The sequence below is a fragment of the Eimeria necatrix genome, genomic scaffold (assembly GCF_000499385.1).
Source record: "Eimeria necatrix Houghton genomic scaffold, Enh_scaff73, whole genome shotgun sequence".
Taxonomy (NCBI): domain Eukaryota; phylum Apicomplexa; class Conoidasida; order Eucoccidiorida; family Eimeriidae; genus Eimeria; species Eimeria necatrix.
In genome coordinates this window covers 61,356-88,855 of record NW_013651747.1, presented here as the reverse complement: position 1 = coordinate 88,855, position 27,500 = coordinate 61,356, and the positions used below count along the sequence as shown (strand labels likewise).

Genomic DNA, 27,500 nt, shown 5'->3' with positions numbered 1-27,500 from the left:
TTTATTTATTTATTTATTTATTTATTTGTTTATAGGAAGACCCATTCGAGTGGACTGGAGTGAACAGGGGCCCCGCCGCAAGTTCCTCCCAAGTGGGCCCCAGGGGGGCCCCCACGGGGGCCCCCATGGGGGCCCCCATGGGGGCCCCCATGGGGGCCCCCCTAGAGAGGGTACTGAGGGGGCCCCCTCTACTGTTGGGTTATTTGACTCAAGTGGCTGTTTAACTCCAGCAGCTGTTGCGGTGGGTTTAAATCTTTTTGTCATTTCTTTTATTTGAATTTTATTTTGTTTTATTTTGTTTTATTTTGTTTTATTTTGTTTTATTTTTATTTTTATTTTTTGCTTCTTTTGGTGTTTCTTATTTCTTTTTATATTCTTTTTCTCTTTGTCTTTTTGTTTCCTTTTGGGTCCTAATAAGACACTTTTGGCTTTTTGTTTTATCTTTTTCGTTTTTCTTTTCCCTTTCCCTTTTATTTATTTTCTTTATTTCTTTTTTATTTTATTATTTAATTTCAAATTTCATTTTCCTGCGCCGAAAGCTCCCCAAACCCTAAACCCTAAACCCTAAACCCTAAACCCTCGAGAGTGGGTTTGCTGCAGGCTGCTGAGGCCTTCACTTTGGGAGACCTCGAGCAGCTGCTGGAGGAGCTGCGGCTGCTGCTGCCCTCTACGGGTTCGCTGCTGCAGCAGCTGCTGCAGCAGCAGCCGCTGCTGCGTGCTGCGCTGCTGCAGGCGCAGCTGCTGCTGCACCGCCACAGCCACATAGATGTTTCCGTGGGTTTTCAATTAATTTGAATTCAATTTAATTATTTATTTTATTTTATTTCATTTTTATTTCATTTTATTTTATTTTTATTTCTTTTATTTTCTTTTTCCGCAGTTTGGCTGCGGGCTGCCGCCCCAGTCCTTGCTGAGTTGCGGTGTATGTACACCTGAACCTGCCCACTCAGTGTTTGCGATCCAGACACCTAAATGTGATTTATTTATTTTATTTAAATGGCATTTAAACATTTATTTCTCATCCATCACAATTTGCTTTTATTTATTCTGCAACTGCGCTCCTCTCCGCTGTCTAGACGCAGTGTATGTACACCCCAAGCTGCACAGACACACCAATCCGTTTGTCTTCTTAATTAAATGCATGCTTCCACTTTTTGTAATCTTTACCACTTTATGTTTTTTTGCATTCCTCCCTTTTGCCTGTGATTTGCTGCTCGCATGCGCACATCTAGACTTGATTCCTGCAAGCCTAGCTAGCTAGCTAGCTAGCTAGCTAGCTGGCTAGCTAGCTGCGTATCTAGCTAGCTAGCTGGCCAGCCGGATAGCCGTCTGTCTAGCGGGCCATTTGTCTGGCCAGCTAGCTAGCCAGCTAGCAAACCAACTAGCTAGCCAGATAGCTATCCACCTAGCTAGCCAGCCAGCTAGCCAGCTAGCTAGCTAGCTAGCCAGCTAGCTAGCTAGCCAGCCAGCTAGCTAGCTAGCCAGCTAGCTAGCTAGCTGGCTAGCTAGCTGCGCGCCTTTGGCGTGGAGTGTCCCTTGAAGGGGGCGTTGTGGGGTGTCTGTACACCGCAGGGAGTGACAGCAGCAGCAATCCAGCGAGCTGAAGCAGCAGCAACGCAGCAGCTGCTGCTGCAGTGCCGGGCCCTGAGGGCCCCCACTTTGAGGGCCCTTTCAGCAGCAGCGCCGCAGCCTGCGGCGCTGCGGGGCCCCCAGGGGCCCCCTGCTGCGCTGCAGCGCCACAAGAGAAGTGGGCGTGCTTTGGGGCCCTTTTCGGGGACTTTAGCTCGTTTTTAGTGGTTTTAAATCGATTTAATTGATTTAAATTGATTTTAATTGTTTTTAATTGTTTTTTATTCTTTTAAACGGCTTTAAATGGCTTCAAATGGACTTTTTGAGGCTTTTTGACGCAATAAAACAAACAAGTGACACACTTGCATGCGCTTGTTTCTCTCGGGAATGCGTCAGTATTCTTTTCCCCAGTTCCAGCTGCCTTCTGCATGCATGCATGCATGCATGCATGTTTGTGCATGCATGCAGGTAGAATGAGTAGATAGGGGTGGCTAAATAGCGTTATAAATAATAAGGAATGGAGAATAAATAATGGAGATTGTGTTTATATATTTATTAATTATTTTTTAAAATGTTGTTTGTGGGTGTTGTGGCGCAGCAGCAAAACCAGCTGCTGCTGCTGCGCTGCAGCCAGCAGCAGCTCAGCAGCAGCAAGAGCCCCGCATCTCCGTGAACCCGCCCTCAGGGCCTGCAGCGTGGCGAGAGCCATCTGCTGCTGCTGCTGCTGCTCCTGCTGCTGCTCCTGCTGCTGCTGCTGCTGCTCTTACTCCTGCTGCAGCAGCAGCAGACAGACTTGGGGTGGGGGCCGGCGGAATATCGCTGTCTCCCCTCACCCCCGAAGGCCCCCCAGCAGCAGCAGCAGCAGCAGCAACGCCACTGCCAGCAGCAACAGCAGCAGGAGTCCCAGCAGCAGCAGCAGCAGCAGCAGCAGCAGCAGCAGGGAGTTACGGGGAGGACGCAATGAGTTTCGGGTGTCGCCAGAAGCGGAAGGCGGAGGAGGAGCTGCTGCAGCCGCCGCAGCAGCAGCAGCAGCAGGTTGCTGCTGCTTCGACGGCCCCCAGCAGCAGCAGCAGCAGCAGCAGCAGCATGAATTCAAAAGAAGGGAATTGGCTCTCCGAAGAAGAGGCGAGGGCCCCTCCTGCTGCAGAGGCTTTAATAGAAGAGCTGCTGCGGTCTCAGGGGCTTTTGGAGAAGTGCGTAGAAATAAATATAAATTAGTTTTAATAAATTTAAATTAATTTAATTTAATTAATTTGAATTAATTTAATTAATTCAAATTAATTTAATTAATTCAAATTTAAATACATATCGCCAAAGGACGAATCGGCGAAAACGGCCAGCGCGGCCTCCCGCGAGAACAGCAGCAGCAGCAGCAGCAGCAGCAGCAGCAGCAGCAGGCGCTGCCGGTTGCGAGTTAGTGAATTTTTGTTTCTTGGATTTAAATAGTTCTTATTTATTTATTTTATTTTTTGTTTTATTATTTTATTTATTTATTTATTTTATTTATTTATTTGTTTTATTTATTTAATTTATTTGTTTTTATTCTTCAGAGTGCTGCACATAACGCATGCAGAAGTGGCTCGTTTGGAGCCGCAGCACCGGCAGCAAATCTTCTCGCTGCGGCGCGCGCTGCGCGCTCGAGGTCTGCTGCAGCAGCCCGTGCAGCTTCCCTGAGTGTCCGCTGCGGACGCCTTGTCTAACTTTATTTCCAAAGCAGCCTTTGCTGCAGCGAACTACTACCTGCGCCTCTGCCGCAACAAACTACTTTCCTCGCGCTGCTGCTGCTGCTGCTGCTGCTGCTGCTGCAGCAGCAGCAGCAGCAGCTAGAAGTGCCTTTCCGAACTGTCCCACGCAGCACCTCCAAACAAACCTAAACACTTCTAAACAAATCTAAATCAGTCCAAAAGTCCGAAAAGCGCGGAAAACCGCAGCCAAACCCCCCTCCCCTCCCGCTGCAGCAGCTGCAGCAGCAGCAGCTGCTGCAGCAGCAGCAGCAGCAACTGCTGCTGCAGCAGCAGCTGCTGCAGCAGCAGCTAGAAGCCCTCTCCGTATCCCTCTTCTTCAGCCTCCCCCTCTGCAGTCTCAATCCCCACTTCCTCACAATCCTTTTCTAATGCTGCCAAGTCCTCTCTGGCCTCTGAGAACTCGCCCTCCCCTCCCGCTGCTGCTGCAGCAGCACAGCTGCTGCTGCTGCTGCTGCTGCTGCTGCAGCATCTAGAAGTCCTCTCCGTACCCCTCTTCTTCAGCCTCCCCCTCCGCAGTCTCAATCCTCACTTCCTCATAGTCTTTCTCCAGCGCCGCCAAGTCCTCGCGGGCCTCTGAGAACTCGCCCTCGCCTGCTGCTGCCGCTGCTGCTGCTGCTGCTGCAGCACATCTGCTGCTGCTGCTGCTGCAGCAACTAGAAGTCTTCACCATATCCCTCCTCCTCAGCCTCCCCTTCAGCAGTTTCAATCCCAACTTCTTCATAATCCTTCTCTAATGCGGCTAAGTCCTCTCTGGCTTCTGAGAACTCCCCCTCTTCCCCTCCCGCTGCAGCACATCTGCTGCTGCTGCTGCTGCTGCTGCTGCAGCAACTAGAAGTCCTCTCCATATCCCTCCTCCTCAGCCTCTCCCTCAGCAGTTTCAATTCCAACTTCTTCATAATCTTTCTCTAATGCGGCTAAGTCCTCTCTGGCTTCGGAGAACTCCCCCTCTTCCATGCCCTCGCCGACATACCAGTGGACGAAGGCGCGTTTGGCGTACATCAAGTCGAACTTGTGGTCCATTCTGGAGAAGACTTCCGCAATTGCCGTACTATTGCTAATCATGCAAACAGCTCTCATAACTTTCGCGAGATCGCCCCCAGGAACCACCGTGGGGGGCTGGTAGTTGATGCCGCACTTGAATCCCGTGGGGCACCAGTCCACGAACTGAATGGTTCTTTTGGTTTTAATTGTTGCAACTGCTGCATTTACATCTTTTGGAACAACATCGCCTCTATACATTAAGCAGCAAGCCATGTACTTGCCGTGGCGGGGGTCGCACTTGGCCATCATGCTCGCGGGCTCGAAGGCGCTGTTGGTGATCTCGGCCACGCTCAGCTGCTCGTGGTAGGCTTTTTCGGCGGAGATTATCGGCGCGTAAGAGGAAAGCATGAAGTGAATGCGAGGATAAGGCACTAAGTTCGTTTGGAACTCAGTGACGTCCACGTTTAAAGCTCCGTCGAAGCGCAGCGAGGCTGTCAGTGAAGATATCACCTGCGCGATCAGCCTGTTCAAGTTCGTATACGTTGGCCGCTCGATGTCCAAGTTCCGCCGGCATATGTCGTAAATCGCTTCGTTGTCCAGCATTACTGCCACGTCAGTGTGTTCTAAGAGCGAGTGGGTGGAAAGCACGGAGTTGTACGGCTCCACCACGGCCGTGGACACCTGCGGCGACGGCCACGAGCAAAAGTTCAACTTGCTCTTCTTCCCGTAGTCCACTGACAGCCGCTCCAGCAACAAACACCCCAAACCCGAGCCCGTGCCGCCTCCCACCGCGTTGAACATCAGAAAACCCTGCAGACCCGTGCACTGGTCCGCCAGCTTCCGGATCCGGTCCAAAGACAAGTCCACGATTTCCTTCCCTATCGTGTAGTGCCCCCGCGCGAAGTTGTTCGCAGCGTCTTCCTTTCCCGAAATCAACTGCTCAGGGTGAAACAAGTGCCGGTAAGTCCCCGTGCGCACTTCGTCCACCACCGTCGGCTCCAAGTCCAGAAACACGCACCGCGGAACCTGCGCAGACACCGCACAATAAACCCCAATCCTGCGGAATCCTGCAGCTATATCGAGTCCTCAAACCCAAACACGCTTTTATTCCCCAAAATTCCACGCGAAAACCCAAAAAAAACACCAAGATCGCGCTCCAGAAACTCCGAACCGCGCTGCCGCCAACCCAACACACAGCCACACTCACGTGCTTCCCGGCCCCCGTCTCGGAGAAAAAAGTGTTAAAGGCGTCGTCGCCGCCTCCCAGGCTTTGGTCGGGGGGCATTTGCCCGTCCGGCTGAATGCCGTGCTCGAGGCAGAACAGCTCCCTGCAGCAAACAGCAGCAGCAAAACAAACCCGCACAAGCCGCTCGGCCCACCCCAGATCGCCGCGCCAAACCCCCCAAAACGCTCCCCGACACTCCCCACGAAATTCTTTGACAAAATTTATTCCTATTTTGACACTTCCGCACGCGTAAAGCCGCGGCAGCGCCGAGGCTAGTGGCCCATGATGGGCCGCTGCAACGCCCAGCGCGGCGCATCCGCGCTCGTGTGCGGCTTCTTAACCCGAATTTCACGCATAATCGCATCAAATGCATCAAACTGCAGCGATAAGGGGGAAATAAAGCTGCAGCAGCAGCCCGGCTCGCAGCCACGCAGCAGAAGCCCAGCTTTCCTCGCAGCGGCAAGCGAGGTGGGTGGGTGTTGAGGTGCCCAGCTTCAGTGGTTCCTGCGGCTCAAATTTCAAATAAATCCGCTCACCAGCAGGCATTTCCAATTTGAATGCCGGCCTGGCCGACGTGGATGCTGATGACTTCTCTCATTTTCGCGGAAAGGCTGGCAGCAGGAGAGTGCGGAACAGGCAAGCGGGCAGGCGCTGCAGACTGGATGTCTCGCCGAGGCGTCAAGAGTCAAAGCTTTGCAAATGCTGAAATTCCCGAGTCAAGCGTCCAACGAGGAGGAGCACTTAACCATGAAATTCCAAAATAAAGACATGGGCAGCAAATCAAGGCCACCAGCGCGCCACCACCACCACCGCAACACCCGTGCGCAGCGGTAGCGAGGGCCGCCCCAGACTGCACCGCCTAGCCCGCCATCGGCCTGCGGCCGCCTTCCGAAGGCCAACTTTTCCGCTATAAAAGCAATTCATTGGTTTATTTTCGCAAAATATTCGCCAAAAATGCAACAAAAGGGTGCAAGCCGCGGCCCGGCGGACTCCCTGACGCCCGTTTCCGCTATTCGAGTTGCTGCTACGAGTTCGGCCAGCTGTTGCTGCAAGACTCTGCAGCTGACACTCGCTAGGAGCCTCTCTATCGCCTTAAGCCACACCTCTAGTCATTTTTTAATCAAAAATATTATGTTTTAATTGTTGTTTCCCGCCTTTTGCCTCTGGGCGCGTTGATCCGGGTCAGTGGCCTCCGCCGCCACAGAACAGCAACCACCGCCAACGCGCCGGGCAAAGCGTGGAAATAAAGCAAAAGTAGACATTTAAAAATCATTCTTAATATATCTCTTGCGAGTGGCTGACTCTGGCTTGCTTTGTGCAGCAGCTTTCCTTAAAACCCCAGCCAGTGGCTATTCACGCACTACACATTCAAGTTTTCGGCGTGCAGCCAAAAACTTGAATGTGCGCCTCTGTGTTCAAGTTGTGCTGCGCCAGAGTCGCCAGGCAGCACAAGTGAGGCAAAGAAAGTGAAAATGATTTTCTTAGAAATGAATTGTCCAGGCCAGCCCTTAAGAAACTCTCGAGACCACAACAAGGCAGTGCAACAAGAGGCTTAGGAGCCTTCTAGGCTTCACCAGCCCCAGCCAAGCACTCACTGACATGCCCAGAAAGTGCTGTCAAGCCCGGAAAAAGCTAAAGATCTCCCATAAATAGAAATGCAACAACTCGAAAACACTGGCAGCAGGGGTCTTGAGGCTTTTTTGAAACAGAAACAGCTCAAAAACACTACAAGTGACATTCATTTGCTGAGCCTCCAGCACAACGTGCGAAGCTTCTGCTGCACAAGTGGAGTTTTTGTCTAATTCATTTGCATGTCGCTAAAAGGCTCTAAGTGGCCCTTGTGCATCTCTTACAAGTCCCGAGATCCTTCTGATAAGCTAAGTAGTTGCTGCATGCATTTGTTGTCAGTTTTATTCAAAGAGCTGTTCATGTCTGCGAAACGCCTAAGTGCAATGCGCTGTTCTGGCCCCTCCAGGGCATTTGAACGGAAGCAGACTCGGAAAAGACAAATAAAAAAGATTCAAAAGATTCAAAAGATTCAAAAGATTCAAATAAAACTCTTGGAGCCAATTGAAGCCCTTCAGCTCCCCCGGGCTAGCTGGCTCTGTGTGTTCCAGGCAGCAGCAGCTGCGGCTCACTGACACGGGAAGACAGCTGCAGCAGCAGCTCAGGAGCTCCCGCTGCACTTATTTGGAAACAAAAGTTCGTTTTTGCATCAAAGAGAACTTCCCTCTGCCGCGGGCACTCCGCTTTCCTCCAAGAGGCTCCGCAGTGCAAGTCGCGAGTTCAAGTCCAGCATGAGTTCCACGTTGGTTCTTCCCCTCCACGCGGGCACCTGCAGCAGCAGCAGCAGCAGCAGCAGCAGCAGCAGCAGCAGTTCAGAAGCAAAAAGTCGAAAAGACAGAAGTCAAAAGATCCGCAGCAGCAAACGCTGCATGCGCGCTGCGAAAGCAGCAACCCGTTGCTGCTGCAGCTGCCTCAGCGCCGCCGAAGCTTCTGCTGCAGCCGCAGCTCTTTGCAAAACCCTCACCGCCACGTTGCTGCAGCAGCAGCTGCAGCAGCAGCTGCTGCTGCTGCTGCTGCTGCTTGCGCAGCCAGCTGCTCGCGGGATCTTGGCGAGGAGCAGCAGCGAGCCCTCGCAGGAGCTGTCCACGAGGACTTGGCCGCAGGGAAGCTCCTGGATCTTCTTGAAAGGAACTCTTCTGTCTTCTTGTTTTGTGGCCACCAGCCCGTACAAAAGCTCGCAAGGAATCCGCAGCACTCGCCGCCCCGCAGCCTCGCTGGGCCGCGCCGAAAGCCCGCACTGCGCCGCCGCCTGCTGCTGCTGCTGCAGCAGCACCTGCTGCTGCTGCTGCTGCTGCTGCAGCTGCTGCTGCTGCGAATCTGCAGCAAAACCACTCAAAACCTCGCAAAACGGGGCCAGCCACTGAGAGCCCCCGTAAGCCACGCGGAAGACCCCCCTGGCCCGCGCCTGGAAAGCCAGGCAGCCGGCGTTCACGATCTTGTAGCGGGAAGCGCCCAGGGCCCGCGCGAAAGTCTGAACTCCTTCGGAAACGAAAAAAAGTCTTCGCGGAATTCTTTTAAATTCATTTGGAATTCTTTTAAATTCATTTTCACTTCCAAAAGGCTCTTCGCCGGCCTCCAGACCGCAGCTTTCCGCTGCTTTCCGCCGGAAGTACAAGTGCGAACGCAGCCGCTGCGCTGCTGCCCGCAGCTCCGGACTTGTGTTTTTTTCCGACAAAATTTCGTCGCGAACTTCCAAAGTTTCAAAAACCAGTTTAGTTGTTTCTTCTAAAGTGGCAAGAGACACAGCCGGCGCAGAGGATCCGGGCTGCAGCGGCGGCCCGCAGCCCGGGCTGCTTGCTGCTGCTGCTGCTGCTGCTGCTGCTGCTGCGGGTTGCACAGCTGCAGCTGCTGCTGCAGCGGCCTCGCTCGCCTCAGATTTCAAGTCTTGCTCGGCTTCCCCGTCCAACTCGCGGCGCTTTTCTTGCGCGAGCAGCAGCAGCTGCTGCTGCTGCTGCTGCTGCTGCTGCTGCAGCTGCTGCTCCTGCTGCTGCAGCAGCTCGGGCTGCCAGTCGAGGCCGACCATGTCCAGCTGGATCTGTTCAAAACGCCGGGCTGCCGGCCCCGCAGCAGCAGCAGCAGCTGCTGCTGCTGCAGCAGCTGCAGCAGGATCTTCATCTTCCGAAGTTTCCTCAGCTTTTATTTTGTCTTCAAAGTCCTTTTGCTGCTTTTCCGGATCTTCCAAATGGTCCACTGGACCACAAGGCTTTCCAAGAGGCACTTCCCGCACTTTCCGCAGCACTGCCACGAAAAAACCCCCTGCAAACAAATCAGCAGCAAAGCTGCAGCAAATCAGCAGCAAAGCTGCAGCAAATCAGCAGCAAGTCTGCAGCAAAGCTGCAGCAAAGCTGCAGCAAGTCTGCAGCAAGTCTGCAGCAAGTCTGCAGCAAGTCTGCAGCAAGTCTGCAGCAAGTCTGCAGCAGGATATCTTTGCTGCTGCGCAGCAGGCGCGGGAGCAGCAAGCTCCGCCACTGGGAAACTGGCCGAGTTTTTGGCTTTAAGGAAGCTGTGCTGCAGCAGCAAGAAAGATCTGCTGCTGCAGCAAGAAATTTCTGCTGCTGCAGCAAGAAAGCTCTGCTGCAGCACCAAGAAAGCTCTGCTGCAGCACCAAGAAACCTCTGCTGCAGCAGCAAGAAAGCTCCGCTGCAGCAGCAAGAAAGCTCCGCTGCAGCAGCAAGAAAGCCCCGCTGCAGCAGCAAGAAAGCTCTGCTGCAGCAGCAAGAAAGCTCTGCTGCAGCAGCAGCTGCTGCAGCGCACCAGTGTTGTTCAAGTGCGGCAAAAAACGCATGCAGCGCTGCAGCGGCACCGCAGAGGGCCCCAAAGGGGGAAACATCGACTGGCGGATTTTCTTGAGAGCTTTTGCTGTTTTGGGGACTTGGGCGAAAGAGTCGAACCAGCGGCCTTCCCAGTGCACCCGCCCTGCAGCAGCAGCAGCAGCAGCAGCAGCAGCAGCAGCAGCAGCAGCAGCAGCAGCAGCGGCGGGGGCTGCAGACTCGAACCAGCTGCCTTCCCAGTGCACACGCCATGCAGCAGCAGCAGCAGCAGCAGCAGCGGCAGCAGCAGCGGGGGCTGCAGACTCGAACCAGCGGCCTTCCCAGTGCACGCGACTGCAGCAGCAGCAGCAGCAGCAGCAGCAGCAGCAGCAGCAGCAGCAGCAGAGGGGTTTAAGGACTCAAAAATGAAATAAAAATATAAAAAGCTTTTCTCACAACTGCTTTTTCCCGGACTCCGCCGCAAAGACGGCAAATCCCGCGAACAGTCCTCCAGCTCGACAGCCCCGCCGGACTTCGCCTGCAGCGCAGCAGACGCAGCAGCAGCAAAAGAACTTTCAGGACTTTTGCATGCATGCATTTGCATGCATGCATTTGCATGCATGCATTTGCATGCATGCATTTGCATGCATGCATTTGCATGCATGCAAGAAGTGCAGTTCTTGCATGCATGCAAGAAGTGCAGTTCCTGCATGCATGCAAGAAGTGCAAGAACTGCTCTTCTTGCATGCATGCAAGAACTGCAAGAACTGCAGTTTTGCATGCATGCAAGAACTGCAGTTCCTGCTTGCATGCATGCATGCATGCATGCAGTTTTGCATGCATGCATGCACGCATGCATGCAGTTTTGCATGCATGCATGCATGCATGCATGCATGCATGCATGCATGCATGCATGCATGCATGCAGTTTTGCATGCATGCATGCATGCATGCAGTTTTGCATGCATGCATGCATGCATGCATGCAGGCAGTGTTGCATGCATGCAAACTGACAATGGCGGCGCAGACGACAGCCTCGTTCTCGACGGGGTTGAGAGCGCAGGTGCTGTAGACGAGGCGGCCGCCGACTTTGCAGAGTTTTATTCCCCTGCAGCAGCAAAGCAGCGAGAGTTTGCTTCCGTGGCTAGCTAGCTAGCTGGCTAGCTAGCTGGCTAGCTGCAGCTAGCTGGCCAGCTAGCTAGCTGCAGCTAGCTGGCCAGCTAGCCAGCTATGGCTGGCTGGCTAGCCAAAGCGCTGGCCCACTCGCTAGCCAGCTGCAGTTCTGGCTCGCTCGCTAACTAGCTAGCTGCCAAGCAAACTAGCTAGCTAGCTAGCTAGCTAGCTACAGCTCTCTCTCGCCAGCCAGGTAACTAGCTAGCTAGCCAGCCGGCTAGTTAGCCACAGCTCTCTCTCTCTCTCTTTCGCCAGCTAGCCAGCCAGCTAGCTAGCTAGCTAGCTAGCTAGCTAGCTAGCTGGCTAGCTGGCTAGCTAGCTAGCTAGCTAGCTAGCTAGCCGCACCTGAGGAGAAGCTGGAGCTGCAGGCGGTGGCAGCCGAGCCCCTGGTGAGGACTCCAGGAGGCCCAAAGGCCGCGGCTTTTGCGCAGAGTGCCGTCGCCGGAGCAGGGGGCGTCGCAGAGCACTGCGTGGAACTGCAGCGGGGCTTCTTTGCTGCTGCTGCTGCTGCTGCTGCTGCTGCTGCTGCTGCTGCTGCTGCTGCTGCTGCGGGGGGGGGGGAAGACTGTGGGGAAGAACTGCGCCGCGTGCGAAGTCACCAGCAGACAGGGAGAGTGCAGGTGCCGGAGGTGGTGCACCAGCCTGCGCCCAGCAGCACACCGCTGCTGCTGCTGCTGCTGCTGCTGCTGCTGCAGCTGCTGCTGCTGCTGCTGCTGCTGCTGCTGCAGCAAGTGGAAGTGGCTTACATGTGAGCCCTCGTCGCGTCCGCGTCGTTGGCCACGACCGCGCCAGCTGCCCGCATGTCCATACACCCCAAACTTGCACAAAGTGCTCCAAGGAATTCAAAACATATTTCAAAATATTTTTCTCACTATTATTATTATTATTTATTATTATTATTATTACTATTACTATTACTATTATTATTATTATTATTATTAGTATTAATATTATTATTATTAAATTATAAGATTCAATGCATGCAGAAACCCAGGGCGACGCTGCAGCAAAAGAAAGAGGTGCTGCGCTGCAGCAAGCACAGCGTTTCAGCAGCCTTTGTTGCGACTCAGCAGCAGCAGCAGCAGCAGCAGCAGCAGCTGCTGCTGCTGCTGCTGCTGCTGCTGCTGCTTTCAAGTCCAGACTTGGGAGGCACGGCCAGCCCTCCGGCTCTTCGCTTCGGCGCTCCCGCGCGCTCGCGCGGTGCAGCGCCTCCAACAGCTGCGAAGTTTTGGAGCCCGGGGCCGCGCACATGTCCAGAATCAAGGAGTCGCCCTGCAGCAGCAGCAGCAGCAGCAGCAGCAGCAGCAGCAGCAGCAGCGGCAGCAGCAGCCTGATACATTGCATGCAGAAACCCAGGGCGACGCTGCAGCAAAGGAAAGAGGTGCTGCGCTGCAGCAGGCACAGCGTTTCAGCGGCCTTTGCTGCGACTCAGCAGCAGCAGCAGCAGCAGCAGCAGCAGCAGCAGCAGGGGCCTGGGCCTCCGCTGGCTAGCTGGTGGCTAGCTGTGGCTAGCTGGGAGGCGTCTGTCTTCAAAAAAAACTTACCCGAATTTCCTGTTCAAGAAATAAAGCCGGAATCATCGAAACCACTTCTTGGCGGAAAATCGTTGCAGCTTCGGACTGCTCGACGAGGAACTTGTGCAAATTCCTGGAAAGAAAAGCCACACCGCTGCGCATGCATGCGGCAGTTTGCTGCAGCTGCTGCTGCTGCTGCTGCTGCTGCTGCTGCTGCAGCAGCTGCTGCTGCTGCTGCAGCTGCTGCTGCTGCAGCTGCTGCAGCTGCTGCACCGGCTGCAGCTGCTGCAGCTGCTGCAGCGGCTGCAGCTGCTGCAGCTGCTGCAGCTCGCGCTGGTGCAGCTGCTGCAGCTGCTGCAGCTGCTGCAGCTCGCGCTGCTGCGCAGCAGCAGCAGCACAACCCACAGCAGCGGCTTGCAAGTCCTCAACACGTGGCGAGAGACCTCCAGCTGGAAGGCCTCGCAGCCGCTCTTGTACCACTCCAGGGGCTTCAGCGCGCCCCGCGGGTCCGCGGCGCCGCCGGCTGCTGCAGCTGCTGCAGCTGCTGCAGCAGCATCTTCCTGCAGGCTTGGCAGCAGCAGCAGCAGGCAGCAGCAGCGCGAAAAGCCATCAAGGATGCGCAGCAATCGAAAAAAGTCACAAAACGTGCGCAGAAACGGCTGAAAAAGAGCCAAAGACAGACGGGAACTGCGCGCATCGGGAGAAGCGGGTGAACAGCCAGTGGGAACTGAAAGCAGCGGAATCCACCGGAATTAATGGCAAAAAGCTGCTGCAGTGCAGCACATGGACAAAATTAATGTTTAAAATTGAAGAAGTGCAAAAAAATCTACCTTTCGAGCGTCTTTTGAAGGAACTTGTGCACATAGTGGCGAAAGGGGGTTATAGACACCACGCGGAAGGCAGTGGGCAGGTCGGAGCGCAGACACTCGAGGAAAGCTGTCCACTCCTCTGCGTCACATTTGATTTTTCGCAATTAATTTTTAAAATCTTTTCCAAATTGATGCAAATAAAAGCTGGAAACGCAGGCTAAGGGGGAGGATCGGGGGCCTGGCGGCGGCCGCGGGCTCACCCTCAGGCACGATCTTCTGCTCTTTGTAGAACGCCTCGAAGGCCTCGCTGCGGCGCACAACTCCACTTTGCCAAATTCCTTCGCTGGCCGCCGCTGCTGCTGCCTGGGGGGTCTTCTTTGCGGGGTTTCGGGGCCCCATTGTCCCGGGAAGCCCGAGTGAGCAGCAGCAGCAGGCCAGCAGCAGAGCGAGAAAACTCTATTTTGGAGGTTTCTTGGGGCCTAAAACCCTCAAAATAGAGGTTTTCTTCAGCTCTTCTTCAGCTGTTTAGTGGAATTCGCCGAAGATCGAAAGTGGGAGCCCTTTTTGAGGAGCAGCGAGCAAACGCAGGCCCGCGAGGGCCACAGCCAAAGGCTCGCGCAAGTGCTGACTCATTATCTTAAGTGTTTCAATCAGCTGCTCGGGGCTGCCCTTCACTTGTGGAAGGAAGCCTTGAGGGCTGTGGGGCCCGCTGGCCTTCTGCATGCAGGGCTGCGGTCTTAGCAGCAGCAGCAGCAAACTCTGCTGCAGCAGACTTTGCTGCAGCTCAAAGTCTGCGTTTTGCAGAGTGTTTGGCTTTCAGTTTTGTTGCTGCTGGCTGCTGCGCTGCAGTGGAGCCCGCGCGTGCTGGAGCGTCGCTGCAGCAGCCAGCCGCTGCTGCCTGCTGCTGCTTGCTGCTGCTTGCTGCTGCCTGCTGCGGCTTGCTGCAGCAGCAACCTCATTTTGCGTGGAAACTTTTATTTTTTTCGCAATTTCTGTTTCTTTTTCCTTTTAAAGTCCAGCTAAGCCCTTTGCTGCGCACTTGCCGCCATGGGGGCCGTGCTTTCCAGACAGTTCAGGGAGGGCCCCGGGGCCCGGGCCTCGCGGCGGCTGCGGCGGCTCTGCAGCAGCGGCTACTGGCTGGGGTCCAACTTGGCCTGGATGGCAGTGACTGCGGCCATTTGTTTGGTGGCTCCTGTTATATTTTATTACGAGCGAGAGTGCCAGATGTTCGAAGTGCAGCAGCAGTTCATGGAGGCGCAGCAAGCTGCAGCGCATGCGCAGCAGCTGCAGCAGCTGCAGCAGCTGCAGGCCGCCTAGCCGCGCCCTGCGCTTTCAGTCAGCACTTTTGCTTCAATTCAACTCCAAACTTCGCAGTTTTCGTCTCTTTCCAACAAAATTCAGCTTTATTCGACTCCAAACTCCGCAGTTTTCAACGCTTTCCAACAAAATTCAACTTTGTTCAACTCCAAACTTCGCAGTTTTCAACGCTTTCCAACAAAATTCAGCTTTATTCAACTCCAAACTTCGCAGTTTTCATCTCTTTCGGACAAAATTCAGCTTTATTCAACTCCAAAGTTCGCAGTTTTCATCTCTTTCCAACAAAATTCAACTTTGTTCAACTCCAAACTTCGCAGTTTTCAACGCTTTCCAACAAAATTCAACTTTGTTCAATTCCAAACTTCGCAGTTTTCAACGCTTTCCAGCAAAATTCAACTTTATTCAACTCCGGAGGATTTTGGGAAGTTCGGATTCTCTCGAGAGCAAAAAGACTCTCCTGGGATCAAATTAAACTCCTTTGGACAACATGAAGTGCCTCTTTGCGTTTTGGAGTTCTTTTCTGCGCTTTTCCAGCGACAAAAGCTGCAAAATTGGCTGAGAAGGATCAGAATCTGCAGCTGCAGCAGCTGCTGCAGCTGCAGCAGCTGCACAGCTGCAGCTGCAAGTTCTGTGTATAGGAGTGGATTGGAGCGGTGTTGCAGTTTTTAGCTCTTTTATCGCCAATTATTTAAAATAAATGACTTTTAATGCCGATGTGTCTCAACTGACTCGCTTTCTGGGGCGCTTTCGCCGCAGAACTGCTCGCTTTCGCCTTCCGAAACTCTTCAGCTTTCCACTTGTTGGCAAACGCACAGAGGCTCAGCCGTGCATGCATTTGTCTTCGCAGCATTAAATTCTTGACTGGAAGCTGTTAGAGTAATTTCGAGTAATTTCTTTCTTGCAGAAGCTGTTAGAGTAATTTCGAGTAATTTCTTTCTTGCAGAAAAGTCTTCTGGAGAAGAAGATGGCCGGGCTGAGCCTGAGGGAACAGTGCAGTAGTGCAAGTCCCAGCCCATCACTTGCAGAGAAATTGTCCTCTAAGAAGTTACAACAACAGTTGCTTCTAATAAAAGTGTTCAGCAGCAGCAGTGCAGGCCACCAGGGGAAGACTTGCACAGTGATTGCCACTGTTTTATTGCGCTGAGCGGAAGTTGCTCGAGGAATTGGCAGTTTGAACTCAATAAAGTAGTTAACAATAAATAAAGTAGAAAACAACAAAAATAGAAAGGGGCTCGGCATTCTTAGTTGAAATGAGGAGCAGTTTCTGTTTCAGATCTTCTCAACACAAACAAGAACAAGTTAGTTGTGCTGCCAAAGAACGCTTAGGAAAGTCTTCGTCTCTGCGCGAAAAAGGCACTTTTCTGTTCAGAAAAGCTGTAGATGATGTCTGTGTAGATGAGAAGAGGCTGCAGATGGCCAAATTATTGGAGCATTTCAACAATTTGTTTCAAGAGCTGCTTGATTTGCTGACCCAACATGTGGCACTATTACAAAAAACGCAACAAAAGTTGGATGTAGATGGCACAGGAACATTCTATTCAAACACCAATTGAATAATTTCGAAGAAACTCCTCTACGCCGTCAGCAGCAGCAGCAGCAACAGCAGCAGCAACAGCAGCAGCAGCAACACCAATGCCGCCAAAGTGTTCACGTCTAGCCACACTCTAATGCAGCAGCAGGTGGAGGCGAGGGCTGCGGCTCACTATCCGCAGCTGTGGCCATTTCTTCCTGAAAATGTTTATCAAATTCCTGCTGCTTTCATGCAGCAAACTGCTAATGTGTTGCAACAAGTGCAGAATGCTGCAGAGTCAGATACGCCGCGAGGTGACTTCTGCAATGATGGGCTAACTGACAAGCACAAGTGGCTTCCCCGTCGCCCAAACTCCGCCAAAAAGCAACAAAAAGAGAAGTAAAAGACTTATTGTTGCATTAAACATCAAAAATCTTTGTTTTGCCAGTCTGTACGAAGGCTTCAGTACTGCGATATGCAGAAAGCAGCGCGCGGCTCAGATGATCAGCCGCTAACACAAAGCACCAGGGCTCTCAGCCTGGCCGCCAAAACACTTGACCGCCTCATAACTTGAGGATTTTTTCTTTTATTTTTTCTTTTTTGAATTCCCCAGGAGTTGGGGGACAACTGTAGCACATAAAGCGCGGTGGAAATCGGGGTCGCGCGTACAGAGTCGTACGGGCGAGTCGGTGGCTCTAAAGGCTCCCCTGCTGCACTTCGCCTGGCCAGTCTTTGACTCCAGGGAGCAAATGCAAAAAAACAAAAGACTCAAGACATTGCTTTCCACGCCTTCTCGTTTTCCTCCACTGCTGGAACTCCATAAGGATAGCCAACCATCCAGTTGGCGCACACATACATGCGCGCAGGATCTTCGGGGCTCATGACGGCATTCTGCGCAGTATCAGAGGAAGACAGTGCAGAAAACGAAAATGTAGAAAAAAAGCAGGTATAAACCACCACTTAGACGCTGGAAAGCGACTCCAATTGAAAAGTCTAGACGAAAGGCGCGCGATTAGTGCCTTTTTCTCGTGCAAATAGCACTTTATTGGGTTAAAATTAGCGAAAGAGAGAACAAAACTTACTACATATGGGTGGTAGTCCATTCGGTAGCCAAGAAGATCGCGGTAGTCGTAAGAAGGAGTGCCGAGCCTGTCGGTGGGAAGGCTGGGGTAGTCGACTTTGCACATGGGGAATCCGTTGAGTCTGGGCCCCACAAGTTTGTCGTCTTGAACTCCAAGAAGATTAAATAGAGTAATAAACTCTGGGGAGCCTTTAGAACGGCCGAAAGTGCCGTCGAAATAGGCGCAAGCGTGCTTCGGATAGCCCGGCAAAGAAGTGCCGTAGTCCACTGGTGCAGCTGCTGGCCGCGGCTGCACTGAAGGATCTTGCAGGTCTTCTTCGCCCCAAGTGCGGACTTCGGGCCGGCTTTGGAAAAAGCCGAAGGGAAAGCCGAAGGCAGAACTCACTTTGCTGAAAAAGTTGTACAGCGCGCTGCCTTCTCCTGCACACGCCAACACGCACTGCGCAAGGCTTGCCTTCAGACTTGCGCATTCCCACGCAAATTTGCCGCAAAAATGAAAATAAAAAACCCAGAGTCTTGCTGAGGCCAAGTATTTTGGCCTCAGGAGCAGCAGCAAGAGCCACAAGAGCTCATTTGCACAGAACATCCACTTGCTTACTTCCAACTTGGCTGTCAGATCGCCCCCCAGCCACTGGTGAACTTGAGACGCTCTCAGGCCTTTGGAAAACTTGGCCTGGGGGAGGGCTCTGGCTTGGGCTCTTCATTGCTGCTGAGTTTCGTGTGCGCGACTGAGGGCTCAGGGCTGCTTCCGGGTTTATTAGAGTCCTTCGCTGAGACCTGGCTTGACTGGAGAAACAACCTGCGGAATTAACTGTTTCTTTTACCGTATTAACCTGTGATTCTGCGAAACTGCCTCCGCAACCTGCCGCGGGACCAATGGAGAATCGACCCGAAAAGTGAGCGAAACTGCGAGATTAACCTGCGTTCTAGAGATCACCTAGAGCGTTCAACCTGATACCAATGAGATTTAAAGGGAAATTACAATTTTTTTGACGCTTTCAACTCTGCAGAGACTGCAGGCTGAGGCGGCTAGCTCCCGCGGCGGCTTCCGGCGCTGCCCGTAAACGCCGCGGCAGACGAACTGCTGCACTATTGCGAAGAAACCTCATTGCTGCTGATATTTTCCAAAGGTTTCATTCATAATTAGTCAAAATAACTCTAAATATACTTTTTAAAACCTCGTATATATTTCAGAGTTTCTTTAAGTGATCTAGTCTCTTCACCACGGCAGCAGCCGATTAGCAGCCAGGAAGTGCCAGTGCTATCCTTGCCACTGCAACAAGTTGAACACTGCTCGTTCCTTCCTTTGATTGAGTTAATGCAATGAATTCATATTACATTTGAGATTGTTTAGTTCTGTTTGCCATTGAAAGCAAGTGCAGGATGGCCCCAAGCCAGCGCTGTCCGCTGGCGCCACCTGCTTGCGCGTCGATCTCCACTATTTTTGTTGTTTCTCTCTTGAATTTGCCACTAGGGGCTCCAATGCAATGTTTTAAGTTATTTCTGAAGTGATTAGTTCCTCGGAAGAAGTGAAACCTTCCGGCAACTTGAGCTGGCAGCTGCCTACAATGATCAGCTGCCGCCTGAGGCGATAACTGAAAGGCGCATGTAAAGGCGCTGCCACAGAGTTTTTTGATGACATAGTTGAAAAAGAAGCATTTAAGACCTTTTTAATACCTAAAACGCTTCTAAATATCCATCTAATTGCTGATAGCGAGAGGAATCCGACTTTCAAATGCACCTTCGAATCTGAATTTCAAGTTTTGGCCTTATTGCCGCATGTAATGCAGCGCACCCAGCTTTTTACCGCTCTATGAATGGCTCATTTTGTGGATTTCGGAGTTCAACTTTTCACTTTTTTGCACACAGACCTCCGAGCCTGGCAAAAATAGACTTGGATGTACTTAATCAGTCTCATTGGCGTTTAACAACAACACTCTGGAGTTTGAACAGTTTGTTTTAACACCAAAATGCATAAGTAGAAATCCGAGGGGGCAGCGCAGCTGCAGAGGCTTGCAGCGGGCTTCAGGTGGAAAGCACCTTTGCAGGTGGGGGGTCTTGTGCAATCTGTCACGCCTTAAAAACTAAAAAGAAAACTAAAAAGGAATTAATAAATAAATTAAAGAGAACTATTGCTGAGGCAGCATCGACTCTGGCGTACAGCTATGCAGTCACAATGCAGCAAATGGCGGCTGACTGCACCAGCTTTCCAGCCAGCAGCAGCCACTTGTCCGAACCAGCTGCTCCTTTCCTGCTACTTCAGTTGCTGCTGGACTATCAATTTGGTTTCGGAGAAGGCCAATTGTATTAGGAAGGAGAAACAGTGGGGCTGTTGTGTCCAACTGGCAAGACTTAGATGTGGGAGGATCGAACAGCAGCGTCGCTGGGCGCGGCTGGCTGCCGCAAATCTTTGTTTCCGACACCTCTTACTGTTTCTGCATCATTAAATATCTGCATTACAAAGCTTTTTCTGTTTCTGCATCATTAAATATCTGCATTTCAGAGGTTTTTCTGAGCTCCTTTGCTCAGCAGCTGGAGGATCGCTCTTGCAGACGCCCCGCAGCAGCAGCCGCGGCGTGCAAATTCGGGAAAGCGGCCGGAAGCCCGCAAAGAACAATAAAAACAGCTCAGAAAGGCGAGAATAATAAAAACTGCTGCGAAAGGCGCAAAGATTAAATGCTGAGGGGCCCTGAGTTTCGAAAAAACTTCACTTTCCACCTCTGTCGCGCTCCTCTTGGGTTCTGGCGCGGCCGCCGCAGCAGCAGCGCTGCTCCAGAGGCACGCCCTTCAGACAGGAGTCAATGTGCCTTCCACATCCTTCCCTGCAGAGAAATCAGAAGATTCAACAGAAATGGAATTTCTGAATATTCTGAATTAATGCTTGCGATGAAAGATAAAATATATCATAGAACTGAAAAACAACAACTTAATCCCAATAAATTTTCAAAGAATTTGGCTACTTGGCGATTATTTTCGGTAAAATAACTGCAACTTCGCTGTCTGCCAACGAGGCAGACAGCGAAGTTGCAATTCAAGTAGTGCCGAGGTTCCGCCCGGTTCCGCGGAAACAGCGGAGTAAATAAAGCGGAAAAGACAAATAGAAAAAGAAAACCAGCGAAATATTCCACAGCCTTCGTTTCAATAGTCCACACGAAACACTTTTCTCCACATGACCGACTGTGCCTCTCGGGGTTCCACGTGGGGCCCAGCAGAGGTACTTGGATATTCTTAAGAAGTGTGGATTCGTTGAAGATTAAAGATTGAATTGAAAAGGACTTTTTACGCCGTTCCAGTGTGCACTCACCAGGTGGCCTTCCCGCAGGTTCTGCACGTCACCTGGTGACACATCCTGGCTGGCCTGCAGGACGGAACGCTAAAGAGAAGAAGAAACTAATAAACCTTCACTGCACACGAAAAGCTTTAAAATGATAATTTTATAAAAGGGGCTGTTGCCTCGCTGCTGCTTGTTTGCAACAACTGGAAATAGATGCGCAGACCCAGCCCCTGCCGCCGCCACGCGCAGCCAGTCCAGGCTCCAGCCGCTTCTATCTTTCTATTTCCATTTCTTCGCGACTATTAAATTTAAAAACTAAAAAAAGAGTCATATGAGGGGCAGATCCAGCGATTGGAATTCACGAGAATGCACACACTGTGCGCAACGCAGCGGCTTCCATAGCGCTCCGCAGCACGGCTGCGACACCCGTCCACCTGGCTAGAATCCAACAACTCTGTTGTCCCACACTTAAGTTCGGAATTCAATTTGAATTTTGACTTTTGATTTAGACATTAAGTGAATGGTTGAGGGTTTCAAGTGGTGAGGACAGCCTGCAACTCTGAACACGGAGTCCAATTCGTGAAGTTTCCACTTGGGCTGAGCTCGCTCGACTGCTTTCGCTGCAGTAAATCTCAGCCGATGAGTTCAAGTACTAATCAGAAACAACACCAGCAGCTTTTGGCGGCCACGCGCACCGCCGACCCCCCTTGCCTGCACTATTTTGCAAGTCCTAGAGGCTACGCCAGTCAGTGGGCTCCAAAAAGGGCTGCAGATTCCACAAAGTACATCTCTAATGAACTAATTTCCAGTTTATAGCCTAAATATAAAGAGATTTGGATATCTTGAGTGCCTGTAGACACCAAAGAGCGCGGCGCTACCCACGGCGCGCAGTGCCAGTTGAACATGCAAAAGGCTCGCTTAACCCCGGAATTTTGCACAGCCGGGCGCATGCATGCATTTATTCTTCTTTAAAAGCCCCAATAAACTTTTTAAAAGCCTCTTGGAGTCCAGAAAGCTGCGGAATTAGTCTTGTTGAACGGGCTTGAGGTGGCAGCCCAGCAGCCCGCGGCCGCTCCACCGCCGCGGCACCAGCCACAGCGGCACCACGCGGCTGCCCCGCTGCACCACAACGGCCACGCGTTGGTCTTCGTGGCTCGCCACTTCATTTGGCAGCAATTGGAAGAGTTCTGCAACACTTTTGGGCTTTTCTGCTGCATGCGTTTGCCCCGAAACCGCTCCGGGGGGCCCCCCGGGGGGCCCCCCGGGGGGCCCCCCGGGGGCCCCCAGGGGGCCCCTCCGCGAAGACTGCAGCCGCAGAGACCCCAGACGCAGCACCAAGTCCCCAGCAGCAACTCCCGCGCTGCTGCTGGGGCTCCCTGGCTGCACCAGGTCCACCAGCGCGAACGGGGGCCCCTCTTCTGCAGCGCAGCAGCAGCAGCAGCAGCAGCAGCAGCAGCAGCGCATGCAGCACTTTGCCTCGGTTTGTGGCTAGCTACGTGCACAGCTGCTACACTCTGGCCAGCTAGCCAGCTTCGCGCTGCAGGGCAGCTAGCTAGTTAGCTACAAGCTACCGAATGGCTAGCTGCGGCCAGCTAGCCAGCTGCGTGCTGCAGCGCAGCTAGCTGCTCAGCTAGCTGCGCTGCAGCACGCAGCAGACTAGCTAGCTGGCTGCTTCCGTGCGGGCGACTGCGGCACGCGCAGCAAAGCCGAGCAGCAGCAGCAGCAGCAGCAGCAGCAGCAGCAGTGCTGCAGAACCGGCTCACCTTGCAGCAGCTGCGGGGGGGCCTCCTGCTGCTGCGGGGGCCCCTCTTGCTGCAGCGGGGGGGCCTCGCCGCTGCGCTGCGCTACAGCAGCGGGGCCGGGGGGCCCCTCTTTGGCATTTGCTGCATGCAGCAGCAAAAGAGTTTTCTCCAGCCGCTGCTGCACCTCTCTGTGGTCTGTCTTCAGACAAGCCAGCTGCTGCCGCGCCTGCAGCACTGCATGCACGTCGATGTCGGCCCTGGGAAAGCCCTCGGAGTCCACCAGCCGGCCCTTCAGCCCCGGCATTCCTGCAGCAGCAGCAGCAGCAGCAGCAGCAGCACGGGCACTGCGGGGAGGGCGCTGCGCGCTGCAGCAGCAGCGGCAGCTGCGGCAGCAGCTGCAGCAGCGGCAGCAGCGCGCGCTCTGCGACGCGGGCTGCTGAGTGCCGCAGCAGCAGCAGCAGCAGCAGCGCGGACACTGCGAGGTGGGCTGCAACAGCAGCAGCAGCAGCAGCAGCAGCAGCAGCAGCAGCAGCAGCAGCAGCAGAATGGACTCAGCGCAGCGCGCATGCACCTTCTGCCGTCAGAAAACTCGCGAGGGCCTCCATTCGCTCTTCAATTTGCTGCCGCTCGCGATAAGCCGCCTCTGCCTGCGCAGCCAAAGAGGAAGCGGCTGCGCTTCCCGGGGAGGCTTCGCCTGCCATTTGCGGCGAAGACGGCGGCGCCGAGGCCGAGGGGCTGCTGAATCCGGCCAAGTCCGCGGCCTTTGAGGCTTAAATGTGGGTTCCTTAGCGCCAAAAAACTGAATGCAGACTCAGGAAAGAGTGAAGATCCGGAGAGGAGCTTGAAACCGCCAGAATCTGCAGCCCGAGAGCCCAGACGGACTGCCACTGCAGCCGCCGCACAGCTGCCGCTCCACCGCACCACTCCGCCGAGAAATAGAGCTTTCACGGCAGTCTACACTGAAAAATAAACCAATTAATTCAAGTTCTTCACCCTGGACACCCAAGGAACAAGCCCGGGAGCTTGCCGCGCCAAGCGCTGGCTGCTGCGGACTGCTACTGCTGCGCTTCGAGCCACAGACACGAACGCCCCTGACCAGTCACAGTTAATACTTGATCTCCTGCCGCTATATATTCAATTTTGAATTCTCTCAACGAATTCAAACTACTAACAATGAATTCAAGATCAGGTTAACACCGCGCTGCTGCGTTTCACGCGCCGCCTCTGCGTGAAGTTGAAATGCCCATTGAACCAGAAGAAAGCTGGTGTCTGCACTGACTGAGATATCTGCAACAGTTGAATTCTCAATTCAAATCATAAAAAGAAAAGAAAGAACACTAATCAAAATGCGAGACTCATCAGTGCAGAGCGTGAGGACTTGCCCATCACCGGTGATAGCTCAGTTGGTAGAGCGGCAGACTGTAGATGCTGCGGTTATCTGTTGGTCCCTGGTTCGATTCCGGGTCACCGGACTTCTTTTTGCATTTCAAAAACATTTATAATTGCTGCTTCTCCGCGGAATTCCGTTTTCGGGAACTCCGCAATCCAAAAGAAAGCGGACAACTTCGTGTGCAGCTTCCGCTGCTCCCTGCTTGCAGCGCCACCCGCAGCAAACACGAAAGCTGCGCGATCTCACTCACTGGAACCTCACAGAAGCCTCTCTCAGTTATTTGCAACAAAATAATAATAAAACGCGCAGAATGGCTGCAGTAGGGCCATTTACTTGAGGGTTTCCCCAACACAGACAAGGGCAGCGCCACCTCGCTGGGCTAGACCACTTGCATGCAACTTGCAATTTTCAAGTTGCGAGAACTGAGAACTAATTTGAAAATGCTTTAATAGCTCTTCATTGAGCAATGAAAAAAAAGGGTCGAACTCTCGAGTTAGGAACTCAGGGGGCCCCTCTTGCTGCAGTTTCCTTCAGCTTTCCACTTGTTCAGATTTGCGCAGTGTGTCCGGTGTCTCAGGCTCAGTAACGCGCCTCTGAAGACATTTTGGAGGGATCTTGCAAAGAATTTGCGCACTTTTATATATTTAATATATATTTTAATGCATATTTGCACATTTTAAGGGGCAATTGCGAAAAACTTGGAGATACAAGGGGAATTTGTAACAATATCCGCAGTCAGAAGAAAGCTAGTCGGCACAGCGGCGCGCTGTGCAGAAGCCTCGGACTCGCATGCAGCTGCTGCAGCATGCAGCAGCAGCAGCAGCAGCATGCTGCTGCAGCATGCTGCTGCTGCAGCATGCTGCTGCAGCAGCTGCTGCAGCATGCAGCAGCTGCTGCAGCGAAGCCTCCAGAAGCTGTTTGTGCAGGAAGTTGAGCTCTCGAGGCTCTTGGGAGTTTGAGAAGAATAAATTAGAACAACTTGTCGAAAAAGTTTGCAATTCCACTTCTTCGTTTGAACAATTTGTCGAAAAGTCCAAAGTTTCCGCTTTTCTGTCCGCAAGCTCCTCTGCTGCTGCTGCTGCTGCTGCTGCTGCTGCTGCTGCTGCTGCTGTCAGTGTTGCTGCTGTCTGCACACCTGCAGCCCTGCGCGCTGGCGCTGGCAAACGAAAAGACTTTTTGCCACTTTGCAACATTTTGGAAAAGAATCTCCACTAAGAACTGCAGCAGCAGATCAAACTGCAGCAGCAATTTGATCAAACTGCAGCAGCAATTTGATCAAACTGCAGCAGCAATTCGATCAAACTGCAGCAGCAATTCGATCCAACTGCAGCAGCACTTCGACTCCATTTGAACAAAAACGAAGTCCGCCAGCAGCAAATTCGGCCCCAAGTGCTGTTCTCCAGGCCGCAGCAGTGCGGCGACGCGAAACCGGCTGCTGCTGCTGCTGCTGCTGCTGCCGCTGCTGCTGCTGCTGCCGCTGCTGCTGCTGCTGCTGCCGCTGCTGCTGCTGCTGCTGCCGCTGCTGCTGCTGCTGCTGCTGCAGCGGAACTTCAGCGAAGCCTGCGTCTGCTGCTGCTGACGAGAGTTGCTGCGCGCAGCAGCAGCAGCAGCAGCAGCTTCACTCGTCGTCGGCCTCTTCTGCTGTGGGCGATCCGTCTGCTGCAGTTTCGCCCTCGCGATCTTCTTGAAGTTTTTCTTCTTTTTTCATCAGCGCTGTTATCTTTTCGTTGACTGTTTGGATCTTCGCCAGGATCTCGGCCTTCCGCTCGTCGACCTGCGAAGCCGCAGCCAGCTAGCCACGAAACGCGCTTCTAGCTAGCTAGCTAGCTGGCTAGCTGGCTAGCTAGCTAGCTAGCTGGGGTGGCTCGGCGCTGCCGCTGCTGCTGCTGCTGCTGCTGCTGCTGCTGCGCGCTGCGGCGGAGGTGGCTGTACACCGCAACGGCTGGCGGGCCCGGGGGAAAGCGCGGAAGGAGGAAAGCACTATTTGAAGCACTATTTATATAATTGTTTACCTTTTGCGCGCTTTCTTGCTGCAATTCTTTGTAGTTTTTCAACTTTGCTTCCAACTTTTCCAAACAAGTCGGGACATCTTCCATGAGGACGGGCGCGGTGAGCTGCGCGAGGTGCGCATACACCCGAGAGCGGCGCGGCGTTCAGCGCGGATTCTTCGGATCATTTAATTCAAAAGTGGACTTTTTGATTCAAAACTGGACTATTTAATTCAAACTGAACTATTTAATTCAAAACTGGACTATTTACTTCAAAACTGAGCCGAATAAGCGGAAAATTCGAAAAAAATGCAAGTCCACTCACCCCGCACTGCTCGAAGTAGGCCAAAGTGCCCACGTCGTACTTCAAAGTCTTCGGCTTTTCCTTTTTCTTCTCGTGATCTTTCGTCTGTTTTCCTTTTTGCTTCGGCGCGTAAAAAAAGACTTCTTTTCGTTGGCTCTTGGGGGGCAGCGCCCCGGCCAGCTGCGCGCAGCCAACGCAGCACTTTACTTTAAAAAATTACTTTTTCAAAATCTTTTTTGCTCTTTTTAGTCCAAGTCCGCAGCAAGCAGCAGCACTTTGCAAACAAAAGCACTTGTGTTTAAAAGCCTTTTAATTCCAAGAAGTCCGCAGCAAGCAGCAGCCCTTTGCAAACGCATGCAGTGAGTTCAAAACTTCTTTTTTTTTCATTTTTTTTCATTTTTTTTGCTTTTTTTTTTATTTTTTTGCTTTTTTTTTTTGCAAGTCCGCGCGGCTGTGGGGCCCCACCTCCTCAGCCACGGGCTCCGCCTCCGCGGGCTTCTCCGCGCTGCTGGCCGGAGGGTCTTCGGCGATTTTTTGCAAAAATTGAATTGTTTGCGAAAGCAGCAAACACTCCGCCTCATAAGGCAGTTCGGACTCCACTCTTTCGAGGTCTCTCGTGAGCTGCATGCGTTCGTTCTCCAAGTTCCGCCGTTCGCGCTCCTCGCGCAGCTGCAGCAGCAGCAGCAGCAGCAGCAAACGCTGCAGCAGCAGCAGCAAACGCTGCAGCAGCAAGGCCCCTAATGCTGCAGCAGCAGCAGCAGCAACACCGAATTTGCCGCCTCACCTTCAGGCCCCGCTCGCGCTTCACCTGCTGTATGTACGCCTGGTGCTTCTGCATCTGCAGACGCATGCATGCGCAGCTGCGAAGCAGCACAAGGTGCAGCAGCAGCAGCAGCAGCAGCAGCAGCAGCAGCAGCAGCAGCAGCAGCAGCAAGCTCAGCCCGCAGCAAGCGCCGCCAGCCCTGGGGCTGCAGTACCTCGCGGCTCAGCTCCGCCTGAATCTCCCGTCTCTGCAAAAAAAGAAAAAAAAAGAAAAAAGAAAAAAAGAAAAAGTGACAAATTGGATCTTCTGTCGAAGACGCTGCAGGCCCGCCAGGTGTACAGACACCCCAACGAAGAACAGACACTTACATTCACAAAGTGTTTATTCATTTCTGCAGAAAGTCTTTCTCTCTCTTCAATCATTTCGCGGCCCGGCGCTGTTGCCTTTTGCCTGCAGCCACAGCAGCAGCAGCAGCAGCAGCAGCAGCAGCAAAATCAGCAGCAGCAGCAGCAGCAGCAGGAGAGTGGCCAGTGCGGGCGACGGGGGCTGGGTGGAGAAGTCGGCAAAGAAGCAAACAGCAGCAGCAAAAGCAACAAGTGCAAAAGGCTTTGCTGCAGCAGCTTTGCCCTTTGCTGCAGCAGCTTTGCCCTTTGCTGCAGCCTTGCTGCAGCCTTGCTGCAGCTTTGCTGCAGCTTTGCTGCTGCTGCGCCGCAGGTCTGCTGCAGCTGTGCTGCAGCTGTGCCTCAGGTTTGCTGCAGCTTTGCTGCAGCTTTGCTGCAGCTTTGCTGCAGCTTTGCTGC

The 27,500-nt window shown here is 53.0% G+C and overlaps 8 protein-coding genes across 8 annotated transcripts in view; 2 read left to right on the top strand and 6 right to left on the bottom strand.

Annotated features, from left to right (window-relative positions):
* Positions 1-125: 125 nt before the first annotated feature.
* On the top strand, positions 126-3,243 carry ENH_00073780 (H+-translocating inorganic pyrophosphatase TVP, putative; the record flags this gene model as incomplete). Its single annotated transcript, XM_013577604.1, has 5 exons — positions 126-170; positions 601-774; positions 1,573-1,747; positions 2,168-2,762; positions 3,120-3,243. The coding sequence occupies 5 exons, from the start codon at positions 126-128 to the stop codon at positions 3,241-3,243; spliced, it is 1,113 nt and encodes a 370-aa protein (XP_013433058.1).
* A 540-nt stretch (positions 3,244-3,783) lies between these two features.
* ENH_00073770 (hypothetical protein) lies at positions 3,784-3,984 on the bottom strand (the record flags this gene model as incomplete). Its single annotated transcript, XM_013577603.1, has 1 exon — positions 3,784-3,984. One exon carries the CDS (start codon positions 3,982-3,984, stop codon positions 3,784-3,786), a length of 201 nt encoding a protein of 66 aa, XP_013433057.1.
* A 158-nt stretch (positions 3,985-4,142) lies between these two features.
* ENH_00073760 (tubulin alpha chain, putative) lies at positions 4,143-6,118 on the bottom strand (the record flags this gene model as incomplete). The annotated part of the gene is made up of 3 exons (XM_013577602.1): positions 4,143-5,321; positions 5,503-5,623; positions 6,057-6,118. 3 exons carry the CDS (start codon positions 6,116-6,118, stop codon positions 4,143-4,145), a joined length of 1,362 nt encoding a protein of 453 aa, XP_013433056.1.
* Positions 6,119-7,735: 1,617 nt separating this feature from the next.
* Positions 7,736-13,730, bottom strand: ENH_00073750 (NOL1/NOP2/sun family domain-containing protein, putative; the record flags this gene model as incomplete). Its single annotated transcript, XM_013577601.1, has 11 exons — positions 7,736-7,855; positions 8,051-9,342; positions 9,841-10,002; positions 10,293-10,374; positions 10,850-10,943; positions 11,354-11,650; positions 11,755-11,839; positions 12,151-12,280; positions 12,553-13,057; positions 13,353-13,470; positions 13,592-13,730. The coding sequence occupies 11 exons, from the start codon at positions 13,728-13,730 to the stop codon at positions 7,736-7,738; spliced, it is 3,024 nt and encodes a 1,007-aa protein (XP_013433055.1).
* Positions 13,731-14,378: 648 nt separating this feature from the next.
* ENH_00073740 (hypothetical protein, conserved) lies at positions 14,379-14,648 on the top strand (the record flags this gene model as incomplete). The annotated part of the gene is made up of 1 exon (XM_013577600.1): positions 14,379-14,648. The coding sequence occupies one exon, from the start codon at positions 14,379-14,381 to the stop codon at positions 14,646-14,648; it is 270 nt and encodes an 89-aa protein (XP_013433054.1).
* Positions 14,649-16,926: 2,278 nt separating this feature from the next.
* Positions 16,927-17,943, bottom strand: ENH_00073730 (hypothetical protein, conserved; the record flags this gene model as incomplete). Its single annotated transcript, XM_013577599.1, has 3 exons — positions 16,927-17,049; positions 17,241-17,659; positions 17,838-17,943. The coding sequence occupies 3 exons, from the start codon at positions 17,941-17,943 to the stop codon at positions 16,927-16,929; spliced, it is 648 nt and encodes a 215-aa protein (XP_013433053.1).
* A 3,593-nt stretch (positions 17,944-21,536) lies between these two features.
* On the bottom strand, positions 21,537-22,956 carry ENH_00073720 (26S Proteasome non-ATPase regulatory subunit 9, putative; the record flags this gene model as incomplete). The annotated part of the gene is made up of 3 exons (XM_013577598.1): positions 21,537-21,931; positions 22,277-22,561; positions 22,827-22,956. The coding sequence occupies 3 exons, from the start codon at positions 22,954-22,956 to the stop codon at positions 21,537-21,539; spliced, it is 810 nt and encodes a 269-aa protein (XP_013433052.1).
* Positions 22,957-25,263: 2,307 nt separating this feature from the next.
* ENH_00073710 (hypothetical protein, conserved) overlaps positions 25,264-27,500 on the bottom strand; it is a gene marked incomplete at both ends in the record, with an annotated part of 6,551 nt that continues 4,314 nt past the window's right edge. Inside the window, 7 exons of the mRNA XM_013577597.1 lie at positions 25,264-25,419; positions 25,658-25,759; positions 25,959-26,117; positions 26,403-26,606; positions 26,722-26,775; positions 26,915-26,947; positions 27,069-27,150. Of these exons, the coding sequence (XP_013433051.1) occupies positions 25,264-25,419; positions 25,658-25,759; positions 25,959-26,117; positions 26,403-26,606; positions 26,722-26,775; positions 26,915-26,947; positions 27,069-27,150 (790 nt within the window). The remainder of the gene's footprint in view (positions 25,420-25,657; positions 25,760-25,958; positions 26,118-26,402; positions 26,607-26,721; positions 26,776-26,914; positions 26,948-27,068; positions 27,151-27,500) is intronic.